General features: G+C 39.2%; 1 protein-coding gene across 2 annotated transcripts; it reads right to left on the bottom strand.

Moving 5' to 3' along the window:
* Positions 1–4,898: 4,898 nt before the first annotated feature.
* Positions 4,899–21,719, bottom strand: LOC139738026 (major vault protein). 2 transcript variants are annotated; one of them, XM_071648691.1, is made up of 15 exons: positions 21,572–21,719; positions 16,998–17,190; positions 15,928–16,123; positions 15,136–15,483; positions 13,804–13,929; positions 12,902–13,012; positions 12,272–12,397; positions 11,157–11,309; positions 10,343–10,578; positions 9,532–9,729; positions 8,373–8,517; positions 7,960–8,171; positions 7,293–7,536; positions 6,431–6,619; positions 4,899–5,649 (listed from the first exon to the last, which is right to left on the bottom strand). In XM_071648691.1, exons 2-15 carry the CDS (start codon positions 17,138–17,140, stop codon positions 5,506–5,508), a joined length of 2,571 nt encoding a protein of 856 aa, XP_071504792.1. In that variant the 5' UTR covers positions 17,141–17,190; positions 21,572–21,719; the 3' UTR covers positions 4,899–5,505. The 2 variants fall into 2 exon arrangements, with proteins under 2 accessions (XP_071504792.1, XP_071504793.1); XM_071648692.1 differs by lacking the exon at positions 21,572–21,719 and adding an exon at positions 21,420–21,514.
* Positions 21,720–23,649: the final 1,930 nt, after the last annotated feature.

Below are 23,649 nucleotides of genomic sequence, written 5' to 3' on the forward strand. Positions count from 1 at the left end.
TGCATTTTGAAATAAGTGATATTTCGTAAAATATTCACCTTGACCACAACCATCAAACTCTAACTGTCATCCCAGTACACTGTATTCTATACCCCTCCCACTATTACCACACATGCAATTTGTCCATTGTCAGTGTATCACATAATGTTGCAAAATTTCAGTGCATCATATTTTGTAGCAACGAAGAATGAGATGGTGTATCACATTGTGTTGCTACAGGTCAATGTATCACTTTTTTTGTAGCATCAAAAGTGTGTGTCAGACTGCAATGGACCGTAGCCAGTACTAGAGACTGGATAACACCTGTCGAAGTGCCAGCATACATTTTTTATCCACACACTACAAAACTGTATTGTACTACTTACAGGAGTCAGTTGTGTGGATTTGCTCATTGTTATTCCAGTGAAAGTGATAACTGTCATTGGCAAGGTCTATAAGAGGATATGAAAGTTATTATCGATACTTCATGAGTTTTGCATAATTAACAGCAATTGTCTAAATAAGACATCACCCCATTGTATGTGTAGATTATCCATACATGGTTATTTTTTTCATTTGCAATTTTTTTTGGTCATATTTTCACTTCACCTTCTGCATTTAATGATGCATTTTTTTTTCCTGTTTGTCTAAAATGTTATGAATACAAAGAGTTTGATGACTTCAAGTCATCTTCATGTTTACCTTCAGTGATAAAGTGAGTGGACTTCCATGACACTCCTGCATTCTGAGTGTTGTACTTAATGTCAACAATGCAGCAGGATTAATCTCATTCATACTGTCAAGCCAAGCAAATTAATGACCTAATATGTTTGTTGCAGTGAGTGTTTCCCAATCTTTGTAGTGTTTTGAGTTGCAACAAAGGTTTAACACGCCATGTACTCTTTAATACACTTGTAATAGGAATTTTAGATGCTGTATTAAATGTACTGCATCGTTGTATTTTATTTTCTTTTATTTGTGTGTGTTTGTTTGTGTGTGTGTGTGTGTGTGTGTTTATGGTTGTGTTTTGGAATAAGTAACAAGCCACTTGAAGCAAGTGTGTAATCTGTTGGCTTGAAAGAAAACTTGGAGAAAGGAACTTATAAGAAAGGCACTCAAAAATAAACTCGATACATGAGTTGAATATCATAGGCTTTAGTCCTGAAGTATGTGTCAACATCATTTTTTCTTTAATTGCAAGGGCGTTTGTGTAATGCAGATGACTGAATGTTATGTTGCCTGTTTTACATGCATACTGCAAGATTCCATTGTCTTCAGCACTTTGCTAGTTCATATTATCTTCACCTTCAGTTCTGTTAAATTGTATGCAGAACATGAAAGTGTAGACATGTGTGGCAAATGCAAGACTATCCTATTGCAGTGGTACAGAGCAAGCAGAGTGACTGAATAGACTGTTCTTTTCAAGTCATTTGTGTGTTATTTTGTTTAAAAATTGAAATCTTGAATGAAGTGAAATAAAATAAATGTACACTGTAAACACAGAAATTATCAGTACATGTACATGTTTTGAAATTTGAAAAAAAAAATGTGTAGTAATCTACATCGTGAAGCAGAGCTGCAGTTGTGAGCATGCAACTGAAATGTTCTGTGATAATAATAAGTTATATTTGGTGCACACTGGTATTTGTTCAGCTGTGAGGGGTCTCCTATTTGAATTGAGACATACACTGCATAAAAGGATAATTATAGTGTATTATACATGTTGCTAAATTGCTTAACTGAACTCCTTGTGTGGGTACACACAGTGTGTCCTCATCTCTAACAGGTGGTGGGTGTGTTTGATTTACTGAGAAAACTTGACTTCCACTAGATCAAGGCTTTTCTTCTAATGTTTTGAGAAATCTTGACACACATCTTGAGCTTGCTTCTCATACACAACCTTGTTTGTCAAAAAGGTTAATAAAGGGCCCTATGTTTAATTACAATGCTTAACATTCCTTGTATGAGAGATGTACAACTACAATGAGCCTCCACCCAGTCAGCTGCAAGCATTTTATTTGTTGCCAAAGATGGTATTAAAAGAAGCATCAAATTGGGCCAAGGTTCCGCTGCAAAACCACATTCTAACCTGGATGTAACATATCATTTGAACATCATTGAGTGACTGAAGTATTCAAAGAGTTTGTTTGCAAAAACCGTTAAGTCCATTTTTGAAGATTTTGAAGTACGGTCTCTGTCATAAAGTACAAAATAATACCTTTTAAATGATACATTGGTCACTACATATAAAGGTACATTTGTGAAGTTATGGTCAAAAGAAGCAAAAATTTCTTATTACTCTCTTTATTTTTCGTGACCATTAATCGCAAATATCTTCATTTGGCAAATATGGACTTGTCGGTTTTTGCAAACAAACTCTTCATTAGATCCCCTAGGCAGCAGTCGTGGCCTGTCTGTTCTTTACCACCCGGTGGTCACAATGTTACAATCTTCTTTACTTCAAGTTTCTTACAAAATATGGAAGGCCAACACATTGCTTTCTGTGTATTCAGAACGTAGTTGAAATACAGGTTGTGTTCTGAGGTATCTCCAGTCCCAGATGAAGGTGTACTACACAAAGTGTACGTCAAGATGTCAACTTGCAGGAAAGTGTTGACAGAACACCTAATGTAGATCCCTCGTTGGGGAACTCTTATTCCCCTCTCAAATGATGAAGAAAGTGCAGCTATTTTCATGAAAGTATACAAGTTACAGTGTAAGTAACTGTCATGCTGATCATTTCAGCCCCCAGCTTTAGGAAAGAGTTGTTGCAGATTTTGTTCAGAGGTATTTATAATGAATGCTAAAATTAAGGTTATACATATTATAAATATATATGAATATATACATAGTCTTCTAGGTATCGCTTTTAGTAAAAATGCACTGTTCAAAAAGTAATTGAATTTTTATGTTGAAATTGAGGAACATGGAATGTGCTCCAAGTGAGAGCATTTATTGTGTAGGTTTTTGCAATCTGTTACAGTGTAGGTATTTTGCTTCTGATTTTTAAGCAGTTCTTGAGTTAATTTTCTATAAATATGATTTGAATGGCTACACCATGGGCATGTCATGTGGGTTCAAAGAAGTACAAATCTGGCAGGTGACTGCTGAAGAGTTGAAAACAAAGCTTGTTTTCTGTGTATTCATTTCACTGGTTGTATGGGTGTTCAGAGAGGTGTGTGAAAATAGTTCTTTTAATTTTTGCAAAAGTGACAATGCTACATACTGTACATGCCAAATATTTTTGTGAGATTTTTATTTTCGCGAGTCGGGTGCTATTCGTAAAATTAAAGACACAGGAAAATATTGACTCTGATCACGCTTTGAATGTGACGTATGCGTATACATTTCTCCATTCAGTAAAGGATTCCATCATCGCGAATTTAACCACTGGGGAAATGGTCGGGAAGTTCCGATTCTCAAAAATTTAGACTTGCTAAATATATGGCATATACAGTACGTGGTAGTAGTCACATCAATAGCAGTGGAATCTTGTTACATGTGCAGTTATTTAGAGGTCCGGTGTAACAAAACCCTTGTTCAACTAAGTGATTTTGTAGGTCCTCACTCTCCATCAAAGTGATTTTGTAGGTCCCCACTCTCCATCAAAGTGATTTTGTAGGTCCCCACTCTCCATCAAAGTGATTTTGTAGGTCCCCACTCTCCATCAAAGTGATTTTGTAGGTCCCCACTCTCCATCAAAGTGATTTTGTAGGTCCCCACTCTCCATCAAAGTGATTTTGTAGGTCCCCACTCTCCATCAAAGTGATTTTTCAGGTCCCCACTCTCCATCAAAGTGATTTTTCAGGTCCCCACTCTCCATATTTCTTTGTCTTTGTACCCTAATACACATGGACATTACATGTATGCCCTTTGGTCTCATTCAGGGTCATAATTTACCTAAATATGAGCATGCACAAGACAGCAATGTCTGTTAAGATCAGAACATGATAGAAAAAGAAAAAAAAAAGCAAAACAAAACTCATTTCCAAGATGATAAAGAGCTTTATTTCCTCTTGACAAGAAACAATAGGTTCTATATAGTCACTTTCTCATAACAAATATGTGTATGGGCAATAAATCTCAAATAGAAAAATACATAATTGCAAAGTGTCAACAAGATACAAAAAGATATAGATTTCTTCAAAGAAACCTCACAAATAGAATAACAATGATACAGAAAATATAACCTGACATTCTCATGTCATGAAAATTAAAAAAGCAACCATGTGCATACTCCATATTCAAAATATCGTTCAGTTTTAAGCTGAACATCTTTTACATGATGCCATAGAACTTCCTACTGTAGCATCATAATTAAACAAAAGACACACACCACACACAGATGGCAGCATATAACTAACAGTAAGTCACACATTACAGATTGTGTTCTACACAAAACCTATTAGCACAGAAATGTATTTAGATCTCACCCACACATATATTACTTTGGTCTTTTCCTAGAAACAAAAACATTTGCAAGGCACGAGTCTACACAAAGTTTGTTTTCTACCTTAATTGTGCCATATTTGCATGTTTCTCTCCTTATTCACTCAAATTGGTACACCTTATATCCTGAATGCATATCATGCTGGTAAGATCTCGGTTTCAGCTATGTTATGAAAGACTAGACAGACGAGTATATGCATATAATATAGCAAATTATGATACAAATCATGTTGTATTACCTAAACTTTCACTGGACAGCAGAAGACTGTATACCTGAAATCCTGAGTGCCCTTATTTCTATGTTGAAATAAAGTGAAGGTATGTTGTCTAAGCATCTTTTCAACTTTCTTCACAAAGCACGAGGAGCTGCGGTTCCATCTCTAGCACTGATCCTTCCTGTTACTGAGTTTTGAACAACATTTCAGCAGAATTCTATCCTACAGCAAGCAGGTACAAGTATCACTGCTGCATACGCCATTTTTCGTTTGGGGTATTTTCAAGACTGAATACGTGAAGTGTTTTGCAAAAGTGATAAAGAGCCAAAGAGAATATGTATCAAGCTGTAGCGTAGAAACTCAAGGCATTAAAATGCTATTTGTGTTTTCAGCATTTATTCCATTAAAAATAAAAAGAAGCATAGAAACGTCTTTTTCCAAGCATTCTTTGGATCACATATTCTCTCTGGCAGTTAAAAAAAGAGAGAAAAAAAAAAGATCTTCAAAGAGTTACGCAGACTTATTCATATCTTTTGTGTCCTGAACACAGACCATTCACTTTATTTCAGAGAATTTGATTAAGCAGAAAAGACCTTATTTCCGATAACGATTCTTATAGGATATCATTCCCATTTACTGACACCACCCCCTACTGTCCATGGACTTTCTTTCCACATTGAAAGTTAGTCTAACTATAAGCTTTGCAAGTATACACACCACATGTGTTTCTGTATTACACATTAATAGTTATGCTAAAGCTAACATAAAGAGTAGAAGAGGTTCCTGGGAGCTATGTTCCTATATTGATATAGGAGCTTGTGATGTAGTTACTCTGACAGTTAACTCTTCACTGCAGCAAAGCTCACTCATCAGTATCAACCTGCTCAATGCCTCGCTTGGTGGCAATGTTACCCAGCAGGCCATGTGCAGTGTTGAAAAGGTTGATGGGTGTGGTACCATCGGTGATGAGTGTAGACTTCAGACCCAAGGAGGACAGCAGCTTCACCTGTAACAAGCAACAAAAAAGTTATCAAGATTACTATCTATATAAGGTATTTTTAGAGGTGCATTAATGAATGCATGTTTTGGTCCCTAAATTTGCCTGTGCAATATCTAGGCATGTCCCAATAAACACGATGACAAGAGTATTAATTCCTCATACATTGTAGGTTACTGTCAGTGGTAAATAGTCGTGCTGTAATACGCTGTATTTTGCCTCATCTGTTGCATACACATTTGCCTGGTGTGCAAACTCTGGCTACAAGTGCAAGTCACAGCTTAGTGCAGAGTCTACTTCAAATGGAACAATATGGAAAACTGCACTTGCTAAGACCAATATTTCCTGGTTTCCCATGCATTGCCATCCGAAATGATATCATCATTAATTGAAACTTCTTCTTCCACTGTCTCTCCGTGGTCATTGAGGCCATGTGCAGTATCTTTCTAGTCTCTTACAAAAACGATCAGCTCATCAACTGAGAATTTAATAAGTTAAAACTTGCATAAATTTTCATTAAAAAAAACCAACTAGAATTTTTACTGTTTTATTCACACTTCTACAAATTGTCCCATCCACTCGGTGTCAGGCACGAGACGTTTTTGATGTATCTATAAACAGACAGTAAAACATCATACTCATTCTTACAAATAAATCCTTGTATGAAATCACTATATACATGGTGTATACAGACATACTTCTGTATCCTTCTGGACACTCTACACACAGTTTGGACACACACACACACACACACACACATAGTGAGAAGGAAACTCTTCACAAAACATACCTGCATCTCTGGCCCAGCAGTGGCGATGGAGCGGATGGTGTCGGCACCGATGGCCTGAACCATGTTCCTGAATTTCTCAGTGTCAATGTCTGCCATCTGTTTGGCCTTGGTCACCTCCAGAGTGTTCTGCTCACGGATGTACTTAGTCTCAGCCTCCCGGGCACTGGTCAGACGCTGCAACTCAGACTCCTACAGAGGGACATCAAGAATTAGAAGTCACAGATTAAGATACATGCAAGGATAGCACGATACTACATAAAATAATATACATGTAATTATATTTTTTCTAGAATTTGTCTGCTGCCCCCCTATTGTTTGTCATTTTTTGGTTTGCACATGTCTACAAAATTGTATCAGGGCAATTAACTCCCGGCTAAATACTGGTTAGTGATAAGGTTACAGTAAAGATTAGGGTTAGGGTTACAATTAGGATTAGGATTAGGGTTAGGGGAAGGGTCTGGGGGTAATTGCCCAGGACATGATTGCCCAAGACCCCTACAAAACCTACCTCTGCATTCATGAAAAAATTCTATTATCTCACATCTTTTTTGTAAATCCTACAGTTTCTTAAGTCAAAGCTGATGGTTACTGGGTAAATAACAATTCATCATACATAGCTTACATCTTTACCTCACACATGAACTGTGTTAGTAGCTATTCACTTCCTTATCCACAATCAAAACCAAAGTACATTTCTTAATGAAAGGTGTTGTGTACATTTAGCATCTTACATGCAGGTGTACTTCCTATTACCTCAAAGAGTGTTCGCTACTCTTTAAGGGTTTTAGTCTGTAGCCAAGGCAGTAGTCATGTGACTTATGATTACTCACTAAGCTTCCCATACAATCTCATCTCCACTCACCGACTCAATCTTGGCTGCCTCAGCCTTCAGCCTGGCTTGTTCCACAGCAGCCTCTCCCTCAATCCTGGCTGCTTCAGCCCTGGACTGAGCCTCTGCCTTGGCCTGCCCAGTGCTCTCCACTGCAGCACTGTTGGCCTGCAGCTCTAGCAGCTCCTTGCGGGCCTTCTCTGCCTCGGCTTCGTCCAGGATCTTCTGACGCTCTAGCCGGCCACGGGCCTCCTGCTCCAGACGCTCTGCCTCGTGCCTGGTAATTGTTGGAGAGAAGATGCCTGGTAATGATTTCAGATCAATCAGGAGTGTCATATATATCCTCATTTTCCCACAGTAGATGCAACAATGACATAAAATGTAGCTTTTAGTTGATTGAATAATACTTTGACACTTTCAAAAACCAATACAATGATAAAAGATGATTAACCCAAACTTTTTGGATACTGCCAATTCCAATATAAATGAACACTTGTCCCGGTAATTAAGTCATAGCATCTCATCTTGGTCTTATATTTTAAAGTAGTTGTGAAGAGGCTTCTGTGTCACCTTCCATATTTATCTGCTGCTTTTGAAGTTGTTCATAGTCAGAGTTTGTAATGATAGAGCAATGGGTATGGTATTGGTGTAAGGTGTATGGTGATATAAGAGTATGAAAGGAGTAGCCAGGTTTGCCTACCTGGCAGCAGCTTCCTGTGAGTTGGTTGTGATCTCAATGGCTAGCTGCACAGATTTCTGCAGGGCATCCCTGGTCCTCTGGTCTACTGGCTCCACAGACTGGATGTCAATGGAGGTGATGACAAGGTTGTTTTGGGGGAACAGGAACTTTTCGCGAACCTTCCTGTTGTCATCAAAGCCAAAGACGGAGGCACGGATGATTTTAGCCGAGTTCTGCAGTTGGGGAAGAATGACGAGAATGATACCGTGATGAATGAAAATCAAATGTAGAGTTTTCTATGGAGTCTTTTAATAGAAAAGATACAGAGTGTAGTCATATTCACTGGATTTCACAAGCAAAGATTGACATCTCTGCAATCAAACCAATAATTGATGAAATCACCAAAAGAAGATGAAGTGAAGTGTATTCAGTACCTTGTGGAAGTCATCAAACTGGACTCCGGCCACAGCACCCCTGACCCGCGAGGCAATGGCTTTACAGGCGTCTCCCACAAAGTCTGGCACACTGAAGAGTTTGGCAGCAGCCGCTGGGTCCTTCTTGTCAGGCACATCAAAGTGCCTGCATCATGGAAACATACAAACAGGCTGTCATTTCATATCACATGTGATGATACAGTATATATGCAAATTCTGTGTGTGGTCATCAATTTTTCTCAAATACAATTTGACAATCACAGTTCTGACCGGACAACATACAAATCTTTGTTTTTCAACTTTTGTTTTTTCATTGGAAATTGTCACTGACCACTTTTCTACCATATAGCACAAAATTAATCAATGAAAGTGATTAATTGTAAAAATAATCAGGTTTTTATGACTTTCATGACAGAGCACTGTTTTCCATAGGAAATGTACACAAAATCACAAAATTGTGCCCGTTTTGGGGCGACATTCCGTTACAAAAATGGGCGTGGCTTCGCAAAAGTATGCGCGGACGTTGCAAATTTGGTCTCAAAAGTTGCGCGAGACTTGAACAAACAAAGTCGAGAAGCCTCGCGACGAGGCCTTCTAACGTTACAGAATTATAGCGCGAAACGTTGAGGGGGGGGGGCGGATACCCCGGCCCTTTTAGGGTTAAAGGTGACCAGAGTATCTTAGATTGTCACACACAATTCTTTGATGGTGGATGAAAAAATGGTGGACGACTCCCATTTCCCGGGAGCACATTTAAAAGCTTTGACAACTACAGCATAACGAGACACACAAACTTTTTGAAATGCTTGTGGGGACAATATATGGCACCTGTCTAAGAAAGGATAGATCACCAAGAACAACATCCCTACATACCCCTGTAAAGAAACATTCCTGACACAACAAATATCAAATGGTCTCAATGATTGCCTTTTAAATTTCTCCTAATAATAATTGCATAAACTGAAAATATATGATTTCAGGTACTGTGATGGCTTTAATTGTAATTGTTCACACCATTTGAATGATTGATATGGAATTGGGAGATCTCTATTATAGAGCTGTATTAACTACCTTCACAGTGCTCCTCACAGAATTTACATCAATGCACCAACCCCTCTCAGAATTTATAACAAGTATACATTGGAGAAAAGATTCTCACCAATTGTATGAGAGCTGCAGCTGGAGGCGGGCGTGGTCAGCTGTCTCTATGGTGATGATGTCAGTGCAGAAATCTGGTCCAAGGAGGAGGCATAGTGCCTTGATAACATTGGGTCTCTTTGGCTTGCCTCCAGACAGACTCAGCTGGGTGAACTGCTCATCTGGTCCAAGCATGACCAACTCTGGCCCAAAGACAACCCTAGAGGGCAGCACAAAGAAGAAATGGCATTTTTCTTTCTTCACTATCATTTTGGCTGACAGTGTGGAGAATGACATAACAACTGTAAACATTACGTAACTATGTGCTCCTTCCGTGCAATATCTAATATCTACATGTTTATGTAAAATACAATTTTTGTAATGTCAATATTGCATCACAATAGATCTGCATGTTTTGTCCACAACATATTTCTCATCCATATAAATGTTCCAAAAATTATTGTTCAATGTACATGGAAGTTACTGTCTAGGTTGTCTCAAAAGAGAATGAATAATTCAAGTTCATGAATGTGAGTAAATATGCAGTACCCACTGCAAACTACAAGGATTAGAACCAGCAATGGCTGTTGGTTTGAAACTTGGTTGTCTAGTGGATAAGATGCCTGTCTGGAGATCAGGAGGTCATAGGTTTGAATCCTGCCCAAGTACCGGGGATGTATAATGCCCATGATTTCTTTTGTCATGGCTACTATTACACTAAAACACTGATCAAATCAGTGCTTATTTATGTCCATGTACGGCAATTTGCAAATCAGTTGCAGGAAAAAAGATAAGTTTAAAAGTTTGTGACAAAGAGGTTCAAGCATTCTTACCTAGCCTTCTTCTCCTTGTAGTCATAGATCTGTACAGCTGCATTGTGGGGAACTCGGAAGGAGACAACACGTGTCTTCTCCCTGGGGCGGGGCTGGCCCCCACCCCTCCTGTCACTCCGGTCTGCAAGGGGGTCCCGGGCACTCTGTAGGAGTTCCTCCACAGCAGGTGGTAGCTCCTTAGACCACAGCTCCTCATCCTGGTTCAACATGTAGGTCTCTCCAGTGACCGCACGCACCTTAGGTCAGAGGTCAAAAGTTACCAATCAAAACATGTGGACTTCAGGAAGTCACATAATGCATGTGATTTCACAAATGTATTGTCAGAGGAATTACCAATTGCTTACTCACTGGAAATTCCCCAATAACCAACAAAACACACACACAAAAAAATCCTACGAAAGCATCGCAAATGAACATACAATCTCCACTGACATTGCATCAAAATACAAATAACTGATTTCCTTTATTTTTTTTCAGATTCATGCAATACATTTTCTTTTTTGTTGTTGTTGTTGTCATGCTTAAAATGCTGAAATAAAATCTGCACCATGTTGTCAGTGGTTTAATACATGACTTAAAATGTCTAGGCTTTGCCAAATTATGTCAGAAAATAGGTGAAAAAAGCATGTCTTGCTCCACACCAATGAAAGCTTCGTTGTGACCCTCTGTCATCTGACTAGACAATTTAGCTTTAGGAGAAGCCAGTATTTGTGACTTCAATTTAGCCTACTATGTACTCACAGACATGCTGGCCATATGCTAAAGATGTGGGTGTGTTTACACCAAAACTCTAAGTTCTTGATATTTTCCTCACCTTTCCTGTCTTTGTGTCTCGGATGTAAACTCCCTCGTTCTCATCCAGAGGGATGGCCTTACGCCTGGTAACAACCTCCACCTTCACAGGGGGCACATACTCACAGGGACCACGGATCATCCACCTGTCTCCGGGGTTACGGACGACGCCCTCCTGTGAAATTACAAATTATCAGCCTAGTTATCATCGTTTGTTATGACATAGGAATTGCTCACTTACAAATGAAATATAAAAGCCAATCTTACAGCATAGGAAAATAAGCAAAAACAAAAGTTATAAGAATGCAATAAGAATTGATGTCAAATGTCCCTGTCTGTAGTATAGTGATGGTCAAATGTCATTATAAATTATGGTTAATTTCATTCTCCAATCAATCTATTGTACTGTGTGAAAGATCTCCTTACAATACATATCAAAGTAATGGCACATACCAAGTACCATGATATAGGAATGTGTTCTGTGTCAATATAATCATGAATCACTTCCACTGAAGTAGAGTGATGTCGGGACAAAACTTGTGAGAGTCAATGAAGTTATATACTCACTGCCTACAGAGGGCTAACTATGTACAACATCCGTCATCACAAGGATATGCAAAAGTGCCCTACCCAGTAATGGTGGACTTAGCTTCGTCCGTGTGTGTGCTCTGCGCACTAACAAAACTGCACAGGGCGTACTGTGAGTCCGCACTCCTAGGCTGTTAGAATATGCTAGCAAGGAGCACCTTTTACCATGATGGCCCCGGGGGCAAGCCTGCCGAGCGCCTCCCTCCATACACTCCACACACTGGAGCGTAAGCACTCCAATAGCTACTTATCGTCGCTGGGGCGACAAGACCTGGTATCTACAAAATGTCAAATGTTCAGGAGAGCCAATAAACATGGCGGCCAAAGCACTGTATCCAATGGGATAGACATTCCTTTGACATGCCGTGGTGGCTTAATTATTTTGGGTATGATTGACAGTTCGGATTTTGACAGGACATCCCTTAACCGATTATTTGACCATTAATCCAAAAAAGTCATTTTCACCAAAATTTCAGATACAAGGTCTTGTCACCCCAGCGACGTTATGCATGTGTGTAACCTGTTAGGTTAGAGTCTAGTGACACTTACAGCATTGACATCTTTGAAGGATTCCTGAGCCCTGAGGATGAGTCCCTCATCTTCTCCCAGGATGAATACTGCCTGGATACCCTGCTCTAACCTCTCACCAGGCTGAAGGAAGAAGGACACCTCACCCTGCAGCAGAACATAAACATTGACAGCAGTTAAATTGAATCTCATTGAGAGCTATATACATCTCAGTTTGTGACAGATAAGAGGAAAATCGGTCATAATATACTGGCAGCAGATGAGTAATACACACTGGACATGTAATTAAATATTTTACTTTGGTTATCATACACATACTAAAGTTCATAACTGCCCTTATAAACCACAGCATTATGAGAAAGTCTTCACAAACTGCTCTAACAAGTCTTTCATGAAAATGAAAGAATATCCCTTAAACGAAGCTTGGTAACATCAATGCAACATTCTGGTAATAAATTTACTTTTATGCATTTATGGAATGGGTTCATCTGTTCATGATAGAGTGACCTAGAAAATGTTTTTCCCCATAAAGGAAAGTGTATCCTATTACGTTTACAATCAGAAGAGACAAATCAAGACTAAGTCCACACAGGAAAGACTTTTATTCATTTGAAAAATATGTTTATCAATGGCAACGACTATCTTTCTTACCTTAACCAGCTTCTTCTGGCCCAGCTGTGGCTTCCCATCAGGCCCGACGGGGTCCATGATGACACAGTACTGGCGATTGGTCAGAGTGTTGATGTTCACAACTCCAATAACCTATCGGAAGAGGCAATATATGCATACATAATATAAATACATAAATGGTGAATACTGAATGAGTGATTCTGACTGATGCGATATGAGAAGCACATGGAAATAACAGTGACCTTTTTTTTCTCTCTCTCTCTAAGCTGGTCAAGCACTTGTTTTCAAATTGACGTAATGCATGTAAGCTGGGATGAAATTCATGTTCAAATGAAAGTTCATCTTAGCTAAACCAGGTGGTCATAACGGAATGTCACCAAAAACTTAAGGTAGCATCCATTTCATTCTTTGTTTTGCTTCGTTTTCACATTGAATGCATCAACAAACTTGTTCTATTACTAGTCATATCATCATGCATTAAGTTTGCTGTCAGGCTGAAGTGCTGGCAAGCACCATTCAAGAGGATGAAATGATCTGTTATTACATCACAGATGCTAATCTCAGGAAATTTAAATGTCGAAATTCCTTGATCATACAAATTGCCCTTTTTTAGTAAAGCAAAAGGCAAAACTATGAACTGGCCTACTGTGGAAACTGAAATGACATACTATACTCACTTTTTCAGGTGCCAAATGACAACTATCAAAACTCTCCAAGTGTTAAGAAAAAAAATGCTGACAGAAAATGGAAACTAAACAAACCATTTTATGATTTTACTGAGATTGAAAAAAGTGAAAGAGTGTCTATGGGTAAGTATCTATGAATCCCACAAATGTTGTTATCAGACATAACATGTGATATTAAGGAAAAAAAGGGGGGGGGAGAAATACTTCTACAGTTGTTACACAAGACAAGTTTCTCACCTCTTCATAGACGTCTGGAATGTGTGCATCAGTGTCTTTCATCGTGATCAGCCATTCCTCACCGTTCTTTCTGGTCACCTTCTTCATGTCCGTAAAGGTGCGTGTGGCTCTCACATGCAGAGCATTCTGAAAACAAACAAACAAAAAACCAGTCACATAATCATCATTATTTAGTTCTGATTCACATATGTGTCAGATAATGATGGTGGCTAGATATCCCTCACAAACAGCAAGCGCTCTCACAGCTTCTCCCCATCTCGCCCAATTCAGGGCATTGTCCTGCTTCAAGCAAACCCTCCCAAGCTCCCACTCCACCTGTCTCTTCCACTCCTTCTTTGGTCAGCCTTGCTTTCATGGTTCATTCCCTTGAAATACACTTGACTACTTTCCTAAGAACATGATCTTCATCCTTCTTCAACACATGTGTGTACCACTGTACTCTAATTGCCCCTACAGTGTTCATCAACTTGTTGAGGATGAGGCCCGAGCACACATACTCAAGCAGGTGTCTATGGGAATGCGTGTTGTAGCAAAATCAGTCCGTCCTCAACAGGTTAACAAGTCTTTCCACGTTGACAACAGGAAGAGTAAGGTGCACAATTCTCCCCCCTTTTTGAATCACATAATGAGAAAATGGCTTTTATCTATTTCTTTATATTTCACACGCACTGCTTTCTTCACACTTTGGCAGTAATGCATATCTTTGTCTGAGCATTGTAAATCAAAATCTGTATGAAAGCCTCTTGTAACACGGACACACTTATTTAAGTATCATTCTGCTTCTCAGCTCACAATCACATGATTTTTATAATATTGCCCCCCCCCCCAAAAAAAAAAAGATTTCTATCATATTGCCTTCAAGAACATGTGCTGCCTGTACCATCATAGAATGAGGTTAATGGTATTGATTAGTTAAGGTCTTTTCCACACCAAACTTCCTCTCTAGAACCTTGTTCATTTCCTCTGCTTGGAGGTCACAGGCGGAGGAAGCACGCTAGTAATCAGCCGCTTGAGCTCTCGGTTCTCTACTTCCTGCTTACAATGATGAAGTAACCAGCCATAGACACTCATCTAACGCTGTTTTATAGCTTTCTGGATACAGTACACTCCCGTTATAACGAGCACGGTTATAACAAAATTCCAGTCATAATGAAGAAAAACTCAGGCCGCAACATTATCCACTCTATGTATTTTTATCCTTTATTTATTCAGTTTTTTAAAGAAATTTCGATATAACAAAAAAGAATGCCATTCTGAAGGACTTCGTTACAATGGGAGTCCACTGCACTGGTAATTAGTATGGTCTAAATACGCTACTAATCAATGATTTACCTTCTCTGTCAGAACGTAAGCATTGACCGTGTCGACGACCTCCTCGTAGGCCCCCGGGAGGTAGGCACCAATCTTCTTGACCTGCCACTCCTCACCAGTCACCCTTGGGTTGCCCTCCCTGTCCTTGGTCTCCTTACGGGCCCGAAGCTTGATGGCCTGGTTGGGTCGGATAATGGTTGCTCGGATCGTCTCATCCACAACCACCTCCTTACGAGGGATGTAGGTCCCTGGTCCCTCAAAGAGCCACTCGTCGCCAGCGACGCGCTTCTTGTCCCCGTCCTCAAAGTCAAGCACAGCTCGCAGTCTGAGGGCACAGTTTGCCTGGACTACTTTCAGAGCAGTCACAGCCTGCAAGTTTAGGATTCACAGACGGGAGTATTAGTGGCCTGGCATGAATGGAAGAACTCTGCCTCATAATGACAACAGTATCTATGAGATATTCGACAGCATATAAACTTATCACACTGCCGAAATTTTACCCGAGACCATTATGCCACTTGAAATCTTATCTATTCTTCTGTATTTGAGAGAAGCTGTATTTTTAAACTTATTTAGTGTTGCATCTTAATATGTCTAGAGGAGAAAGTCAACATAAAACACTTCATACAGCAATGAAGGTATTTTGTGAAGGTGATGCTAAAATATCTACACTGGCTGTGCCAGTGCACAATTGGTTGATATCATCAACTCCAACACTTGACACCATTTGTTCATTCTATCCCTTATTGCTCAATTCAAACCTTTTCATCACTGGACGGATTAAAATTTCTGCAAGGCATTTATGAGTCTCACCTGTTTCAGGATCTCTCCAGGATAGAGAGGGAAGGGTTCCCGGGCAAGCCTGATCTCCTGGTCAGCATGGCTTAGCTTGACCTGACCATTTTCATCCACCATCACCTGACCAGCCTCATTCCTGACGGCAGGGTTCTCCACAATGCAGTAATGCCTGGGAGGCACGGTGATCATCTTCTCAGGCCCAAAGATGACCCTGATGACATAAGTAGTAGTACAAGATGATGAAGTGATAGTTACATGTGATGATGTGGTGGTAAGAAATGAAGTAGTCATATGAAATAAAGTGGTAGTAAGAGATGATGAAGTGGTAGTAAGAGATGGTGTAGTGGTAGTAAGAGATTATAAGGTAGTAGTAACAGATAGTAAAGTGGTAGAAAGACATGATGGAATGGTAGTAAGAAGTGATGGAGTGGTAGTAAGAGATGGAGAAGTGGTAGTAAGAGATGGAGAAGTGGTAGTAAGAGATAGTAAAGTGGTAGTAAGAGATGGACAAGTGGTAGTAAGAGATGATGGAGTGGTTGGAAGAGATGATGGAGTTGTAGTTAGAGATGGTGAAGTGGAAGGAGAAGACAATGTAATGGTAGTAAGAGATGAAGTGGTAGAGAGATGATGAAGTGGTAGAGAGATGATGGAAGTTCAAGATATGATGACATCTCCAGTTCTGTAGCTTGCACATTGTGAAATGTACATATGTGACAAAATTATGACATTTTGGCATAATATCAAGAGTTTAGAATGGGGAAAAAATCTGCGTAGCTGCAGGCTTGATGTGAGTGGTAGAAGGATAAACACTTATTCCTCTCTATCTTTATTATGAGAATAAAGCATTTTTGGCTATATCACTATCTTTTGGTGGCACATTCCATGCTACCACATAACTCATTTTCATCCCCTTTAAAATCTTAGTTGGTACATCTAGTTTGTCTAACAAATCTATCACATTTTGATAAATATCCAGACATAATGGTTATCTTTCAGAAGCCATGAGAGATGTCATTTTCTCAAAATGGTAAAACATGTGACTATTGATTCAAAGTATTGACGTTATTGCTTTGGGAATTCCATACCTTTCATGGTCCTGGCGGATGTAGGTCTTGGGACCCACAACGACCTTGGTGACGTTGTCATTGTGGTCCAAGACATGAATGTAGTAGTAGGGTGGGATGCGGAAGATGGACTCCTCCTGGCTCCCTCGCTTGGCAGAACTCATGATGGCTGAGGTCAAAGGTCACTTGCTTCAAGGAAAGAATGAGATGTGGTCTGCAGGGGAGGAGAGCACATCGTTTACACTTATTACAGTTATTGAAAACACAAACTCCTATGGTATCTCTATGTGTCAAACTGAGAGAAGCTAATAGGACATTTAAAGGAACCTAGCTTGCAATGTCACTTTCTATTATATCAATGGGCAGAAGATGGTGTAATATATCTTTGGCCAACAAAGCACTAACACACACACACACTAAAAAAACAAAAAACAAACACACACACACAAGCTGACATATAGGCCTTATGAAGACATGTTGCATGTTTCCACGTAAATTGAGACGCTGTATACTGATGATCAAGTTAATCATTGACCAATGACAGGGAACAGAGTCGTCTCTACTCCACACCCTCTATTTGGTGGACTCAACATGCAATGTGCTAATACAGAGCCTGTATACAGACAAAGCAGTGTTGGACAGACAACTCACCTACAAATGTATACAATGATTTGCCATTTACCTTCAGATCAAAGAATCTCATCATTGTTCATTTCTATGATATAATAAATTTCTCATATACACCAACTTCACACTTCTGTCATATTATGGTATTAATGATAAGGCTAAAACACTGGTTTAACAAAGCTTGTATAACATGTCTTGTTACTCATTTTACTCATCTTGATATCATGTAATCAAATGAGAGGATGTTTGCTTTGTGTCTGAAAGGTACACAAACCAACCATGTCTTAAGCTACAATGTATGTTTGTGTATCATGATATCAATCAGTTTTTATATCATCCGTCTGCAGATGGATTTTATCTCACCAACCATTAAAAGAGCTGCTGAGGTCAAAGAGCAGAGGTGTGATATTTTGTGGCCTATCATTCTTGGGAGTGGGCCAGGAGAGCTTGTGGGGTGTAACCAGCTGTAATATTTTTAAGCTGTAAATCATGCAATCTCGTACAAATACAATATTCTGACATATTGTGGTAAAAGAAAGATTGCTCCTGATAGTATACAGTAATGGGACTTTTGGTGTCAGTTGGATATATAATATCCTTTTTTTTGGGGGGGGGGAGGGGAGGGTGGAGTTGTTTTTTAATAAGGCACAAGAAAATGCTTGTCAGGCATGTGAGCATGACAAGACCCCTGAGAACAATGTAGGCCATCAGTCTTTGTATGAAATGCTGACATTGTTATAAGGAGGCGGTCCTGAAGAAGTTAAACTGCTTTGTGAAGGTGCACAGCACAGTGCAGTGTGATGAGGAGACATGTCACTGTCAGACAACAACTGCACCCAGGGGGTTTGAACTGGGCCTGCACACAATATTGTAATTGACAGTTGCTTTTTGAGCTGCAGCACTGCAACAACTGACTGTGGAAAGGGTATCACAGTTCAATGTGACACACTTCTTGCTGAAAATCAATCTTCTCACTTCTGTCTGCTAGCTGACAACTATGCACTACAGAAAGATAATTCTTCTTAGAAATCTCTGCAGTAAGGTCTGAACTAACTAGTGTAAGCCCAATATCATGAACACCCCCCCCCCCCACACACACACACACACTCACCTGCACACATCATGCACATATACACAGAGATTCCACAAGGTACAGTGTTAGAAGTAAATTTTAGTACAGTGCTCAGCAAACCGCAGTAAGTTTTGAAGCAGGAAGTCCTCTTAAAGAATTGGATCGGATCAGATGCAGAATAAAAGAGAATTAGTGTTCAAAGCAATGTGATGCAATGAAAAAAAGGCAAGAAAACTAGCCATGGAGAAAAGAGAAAGAGAGAATGACAGAGAGAGATAATACAACTAAGATGACATCAACTGGTTTGAGGCTGAGAGATAGAAGGTGAAATCTATCTAGGCACCTCATCCTGTTTACCACTGGATTATCTCCAGATGATTCATGCAGCTAGGACTCATATTCACCAGTGTACTTTAAAGATTTAAAGGGTGGGTGCAGGGGAGTGGTGAATACAGAGAGCACAGATTCCATCTCTCCCATTTTGAAGTAACTTCTGCTATATTTCTCTCACACCCCCCCCCCCCTACTTAAAATTTGAATTTCTCCCACCCTAGATGTGAGTCTCCTGCTTAACACACATTTTCTACTACCACAGTGTATGAACATTTAGCTTTCTCCGGCCACATTTAGCTTCTTCAAAGATACAACTCTTTATAAAAAAAGTTCAGATAGCACTAGAGAGAGAGAGGATCCATAACCCAGAGCTTCAAGTAATTTTGAATCTGAAAAATAGAGGTTTTTTTTTTATTAGCCAACTGAAATACAGCATTTAACTAGGCATGCAAGGCAGTGACTTACAAGTTGTACATGAGAGTTTCCTTGCCTTATCACAGGCTGAAATTCATAAAGAGATCTGCAGATATAGTCATTTACAAGACAGACTCTATCAGTTACACACTGGATTGCTGAATACCTACTGCACTTACTGTGACAGTTGGTCTCGGACAATGTATTTTTATGTCCAGTTGTAATTGAAGTTGGCCCATTGAACCTATTGAAATGTACGCTATGGTCTTTGTACTTCCAGTTTCATAAATATAAGCACAGCATTATGAATATTCACTGAGTAATGTAGGCATGAACACAACAGTTTAACAAAGAATATAATGCTATGTAGGTTCATTTGTGTTTCTTCTACTGCACTTATAAAACTACCAGCATTTATTGTCATAAATCGAAGTGTGTAATGTAACTGGATATGTGCACATTGTACTATAAACTCAGTAAGCCCACTCTTAAAATCGAGACTATCGATACATTAGCCATTTGATGACTCACACACCAACAGCTGATATGATTTCATGATGTCAGGACTGCAGCTTTTCCTGCAATCAAATCCTGTACATATTTTTGTGAAAATACCTTGAGGAAGGGGTCTATACATCTGTACCCTGACACATAATGCCATTTCGAACTACACTGTATTGCCTGTTTGCAAGTCCAATGGTTTATGGTCATTTCAATGAAATGTTGGTACATTTCTTCCTTCATCAGAGCAAGGTTGCCTTCACGTATCTACCACTGCAGAGAGTCATTACATTTCTGTTAAATTACTGTAACAGCTAGTAATATTGATGCCTGTCACCCAGAGCTAATCAGCTAAAATTGGCTGAGTTATAAAAGGAAAATGTTCCTAAAAAGGAAAGAAGAAAAAAGAATAAACCAGCAATACACTACATACAGAACATAACCACAGACACTGAAAAAAAACTCATGAAATCAAGAGAACAGGGTGGTTTCCTTAATCCCTGACACCAATCTTCTGAGGACTTGATAACATTAACAAGCTACTATACTCCCTCATGTACAATTGTACATGTACGTGTTTAAGAATGCATGGAATCCACTTCCATTTGAAGTGGCTTCACTACCTCTGTGACCTCTGCGACAAGAAAATATATGCATTAAGACTATGCAGTGGTGGATTCAGAAGGGGGCGCACCGGGTGTGCTCCCCCTCTTTATTTTTGGTTAAAAGAAACGAAATAAAAAGAAAAAAAAAATGGGAGGAGGGTGCATGAACCCCCTTTTTTAATTTGGTAGAGGAGCACCCCCCCCCCCCCCCCTTTACAAAATTTCTGGATCCGCGATCAGTCTGTATCTGGTCGTTTGGGAAATGTTCTGCGGAGACTGCGTCTGGCTTCATGGGAAGAGAGCAAGAACGTCAAAAAATAAAAGACTCCTCCGGACAGACGGATTCTGTTTAGATCCGCCCCTGGCCCTGCAATAAGTATGCTAAATTGTTAACCAGTCTTTTGGTATATAATCTAGGGCTTGGCCTTACGGCTACTGCGCTACAGTTACAGGTTTTTCAATAGCAGCTAGGGCAGGTGTCACAAGGCATGCAGGATCTTTAATGCAGAATAAGCAATGGTTAATAAACTCTCCGGTATCTTGTTAAATCTAGATACATTGCAGTCCACTCTACTGCCTCGACCATTAGGTCTAATTATTGACATTCGAGATTTAGCGTACTCTACTGTCTCTATTGCAGTATAGAGATTTGATGCGTGTTGACAACAGTAACATTTCAAATTTAGACACCTATCAATAATCAAACCGGTCGAAGAGAAAATAAAATGGCACGCCAATAAAATATTCAGCATCAAATCTTCTTATCGACAGCTGAACGAAAACGTTCTCCCCATCATTGCTTACAACACATTGTAATTGGGTTGTCACGTTAACAAAACGTAAATTTGCAATACATCATGATGATGAGAAAGTAATTTGGTGTCTACTTACGTCAATGGAAGGTGGACAGCGTGAAGTTACCACAGTCCGGGGCAGTAGCACTCTAAACAGTACTTACTTCAGCTTCATCTTGCACTAAATTGCACTAAGACTCTCGCAACGAAACACAACCCCTTTTTATAGTATTCCACAGTTTTACTTACCGTCAAGGAGCACTGCTGTTGCAACGTCCCTCGCAATGTTCTTGTGAATGAAACAGGCGTAGGCTTAAACTATTGCATGTCCTGTTGCAATCCTATAACGAGCGCTGAGTACAGTATTCTCCCACTCGACTCAGGTTTCCTCTTCCGCCCTATAGAAACGTCCATACGCACCTGTCCTGTGGGCCTGTACGATCTATAAATAAACATTACATAATTTGATTTTACGAGTCGTGTTGCAACAACAGACCAATCGCTGGGCTGCATTTGGCCCCCAACCCCTGGGAACGCCTCGCTCATGCTGAAAATTAAATAGCAATTTGCATAACAAATGAGATGACGTTTTTCTGATGTCACAGTAGGTGACGCGACGCGGGCCTCGAAACCTGGCAAATGGGGGACACTGGGGGAGCAGCTGTGTTAGAGTTCTAAGTGAATTTTGAAGTGTGCATCGACATCAAAGAATTTTGGTTGACATATCTAGCTTCAGGTTTCTATTCTTTGTGAGATGATGACAAACCTCATATGAAGTGTGAAAGAGCATGTAACTCTAACAGGAATTCAACGTTTATTTGAATTAAATTAGTTTTGAAATGGCTGAGATATCGAAAACAGAGCGATCCTAATAAACGGTAGGACCCACATTTCATTACGATCACTTTGTTTTACTTTGTTTCATTTGGGGATGTCTCAGCCACTCCGTAACCGATTTTCATCAAATAGACTTTGAATTCCTTTTAGAATGGTATGCTATGTACTATTTCATACTTGGTTTCTTTTTATCTTGCAAAATGTTGAAGGCCCAATAATCATCTCAATCACTACTATACCTTACACGTGTGTGCATATATTTCTATTACCCTATAAGGTTCATATTCATGTTTTCAGAGTGAACCCAGTGTTAACCAATATGCTCAAGCTGTCATTGCTGGTGTATTGCGTGAGATTATCAATGGACCCCACCCCAGCACAACCGGACAGTTTGCAGTTATTTGTGTGTTTCGAGTGTCGGTTAAAAAACTCCACAATATACTGCACACACTCTCCAAAAATACCATATAAAGAAAGAGTTTAACAGAAGCAATATTATCCGTGACTTAATTCTGAAATGTGTTGTAAACTATAAGCCAGCTATGTAACAGAATGAATCTACATAATCAAACCTTGAAAACAGAGTATTTTACAATAATTTACACAGGAATCCTCTCTCAAGACAATAATAATAATAGTAGTAGTAATGATGTTAAAAATAATAATAATGATAATAATGATAATGATGATGATGATGATAATAATAATAATGATAATAATAATAATAATTATAATAATAATAATAATAATGATAATGATAATGATAATAACAATTATGATAAGTGGGACATCATGCGGTACTTGTAATGCGCCATCAACCTATGTTGCCTATTCAAGTGAGGCGCAGTGGGGCATATAATTATGAGAGTGGGAAGAAAAAGGGAGCGATAGAAATATCTATCTATCTATCTATCTATCTATATGTATATATATATATATATATATATATATATATATATATATATATTTCTATTTTTATTTATTACAAGCAATCCAACAAATATCCAACCACAGAAAGATGTAAATGTTGTAGTGTATCGGTGTAACTACTCGGGATCGATATGTTCGTTGTTTGATGTAGAGGCATCATCCAGTCCAGGGCTATGTACAAGTAGACATCAGAGAAACATAAGCTCCTCCTGAAACTGGATTTGTAGTTCAGAGTACGTAGCTTTATTTCTTGAGTTTAAAGTTTTGACTCAGTTATATAAGTAGATAGATAGATAAGTAAATAAATAATAGTGAAAGTTTTATCATAAAGAATTCGTACAGAAACAAAAGGTGATCTGTGATCTTTCACGAATCACTTAATAAAAAAAAAAAACTAACCACACACACACACACACATACTCACAAGCACTCACACACAAGCACACACATGGGATTAAACCATGTTTTCGTAGATGGCGCCATTTCGAAAATACCGCAACCGCACTGTTGGTTTGCATAAAAGACTTTTTTTTTTGCGCCACAATTAATAATTCGACCAA

This window comes from Diadema antillarum, unplaced genomic scaffold (assembly GCF_040938485.1).
Source record: "Diadema antillarum isolate AM-2024a unplaced genomic scaffold, OU_Dant_1.0 seq00000719_RagTag, whole genome shotgun sequence".
In the NCBI taxonomy this organism is placed as follows: Eukaryota; Metazoa; Echinodermata; class Echinoidea; order Diadematoida; family Diadematidae; genus Diadema; species Diadema antillarum.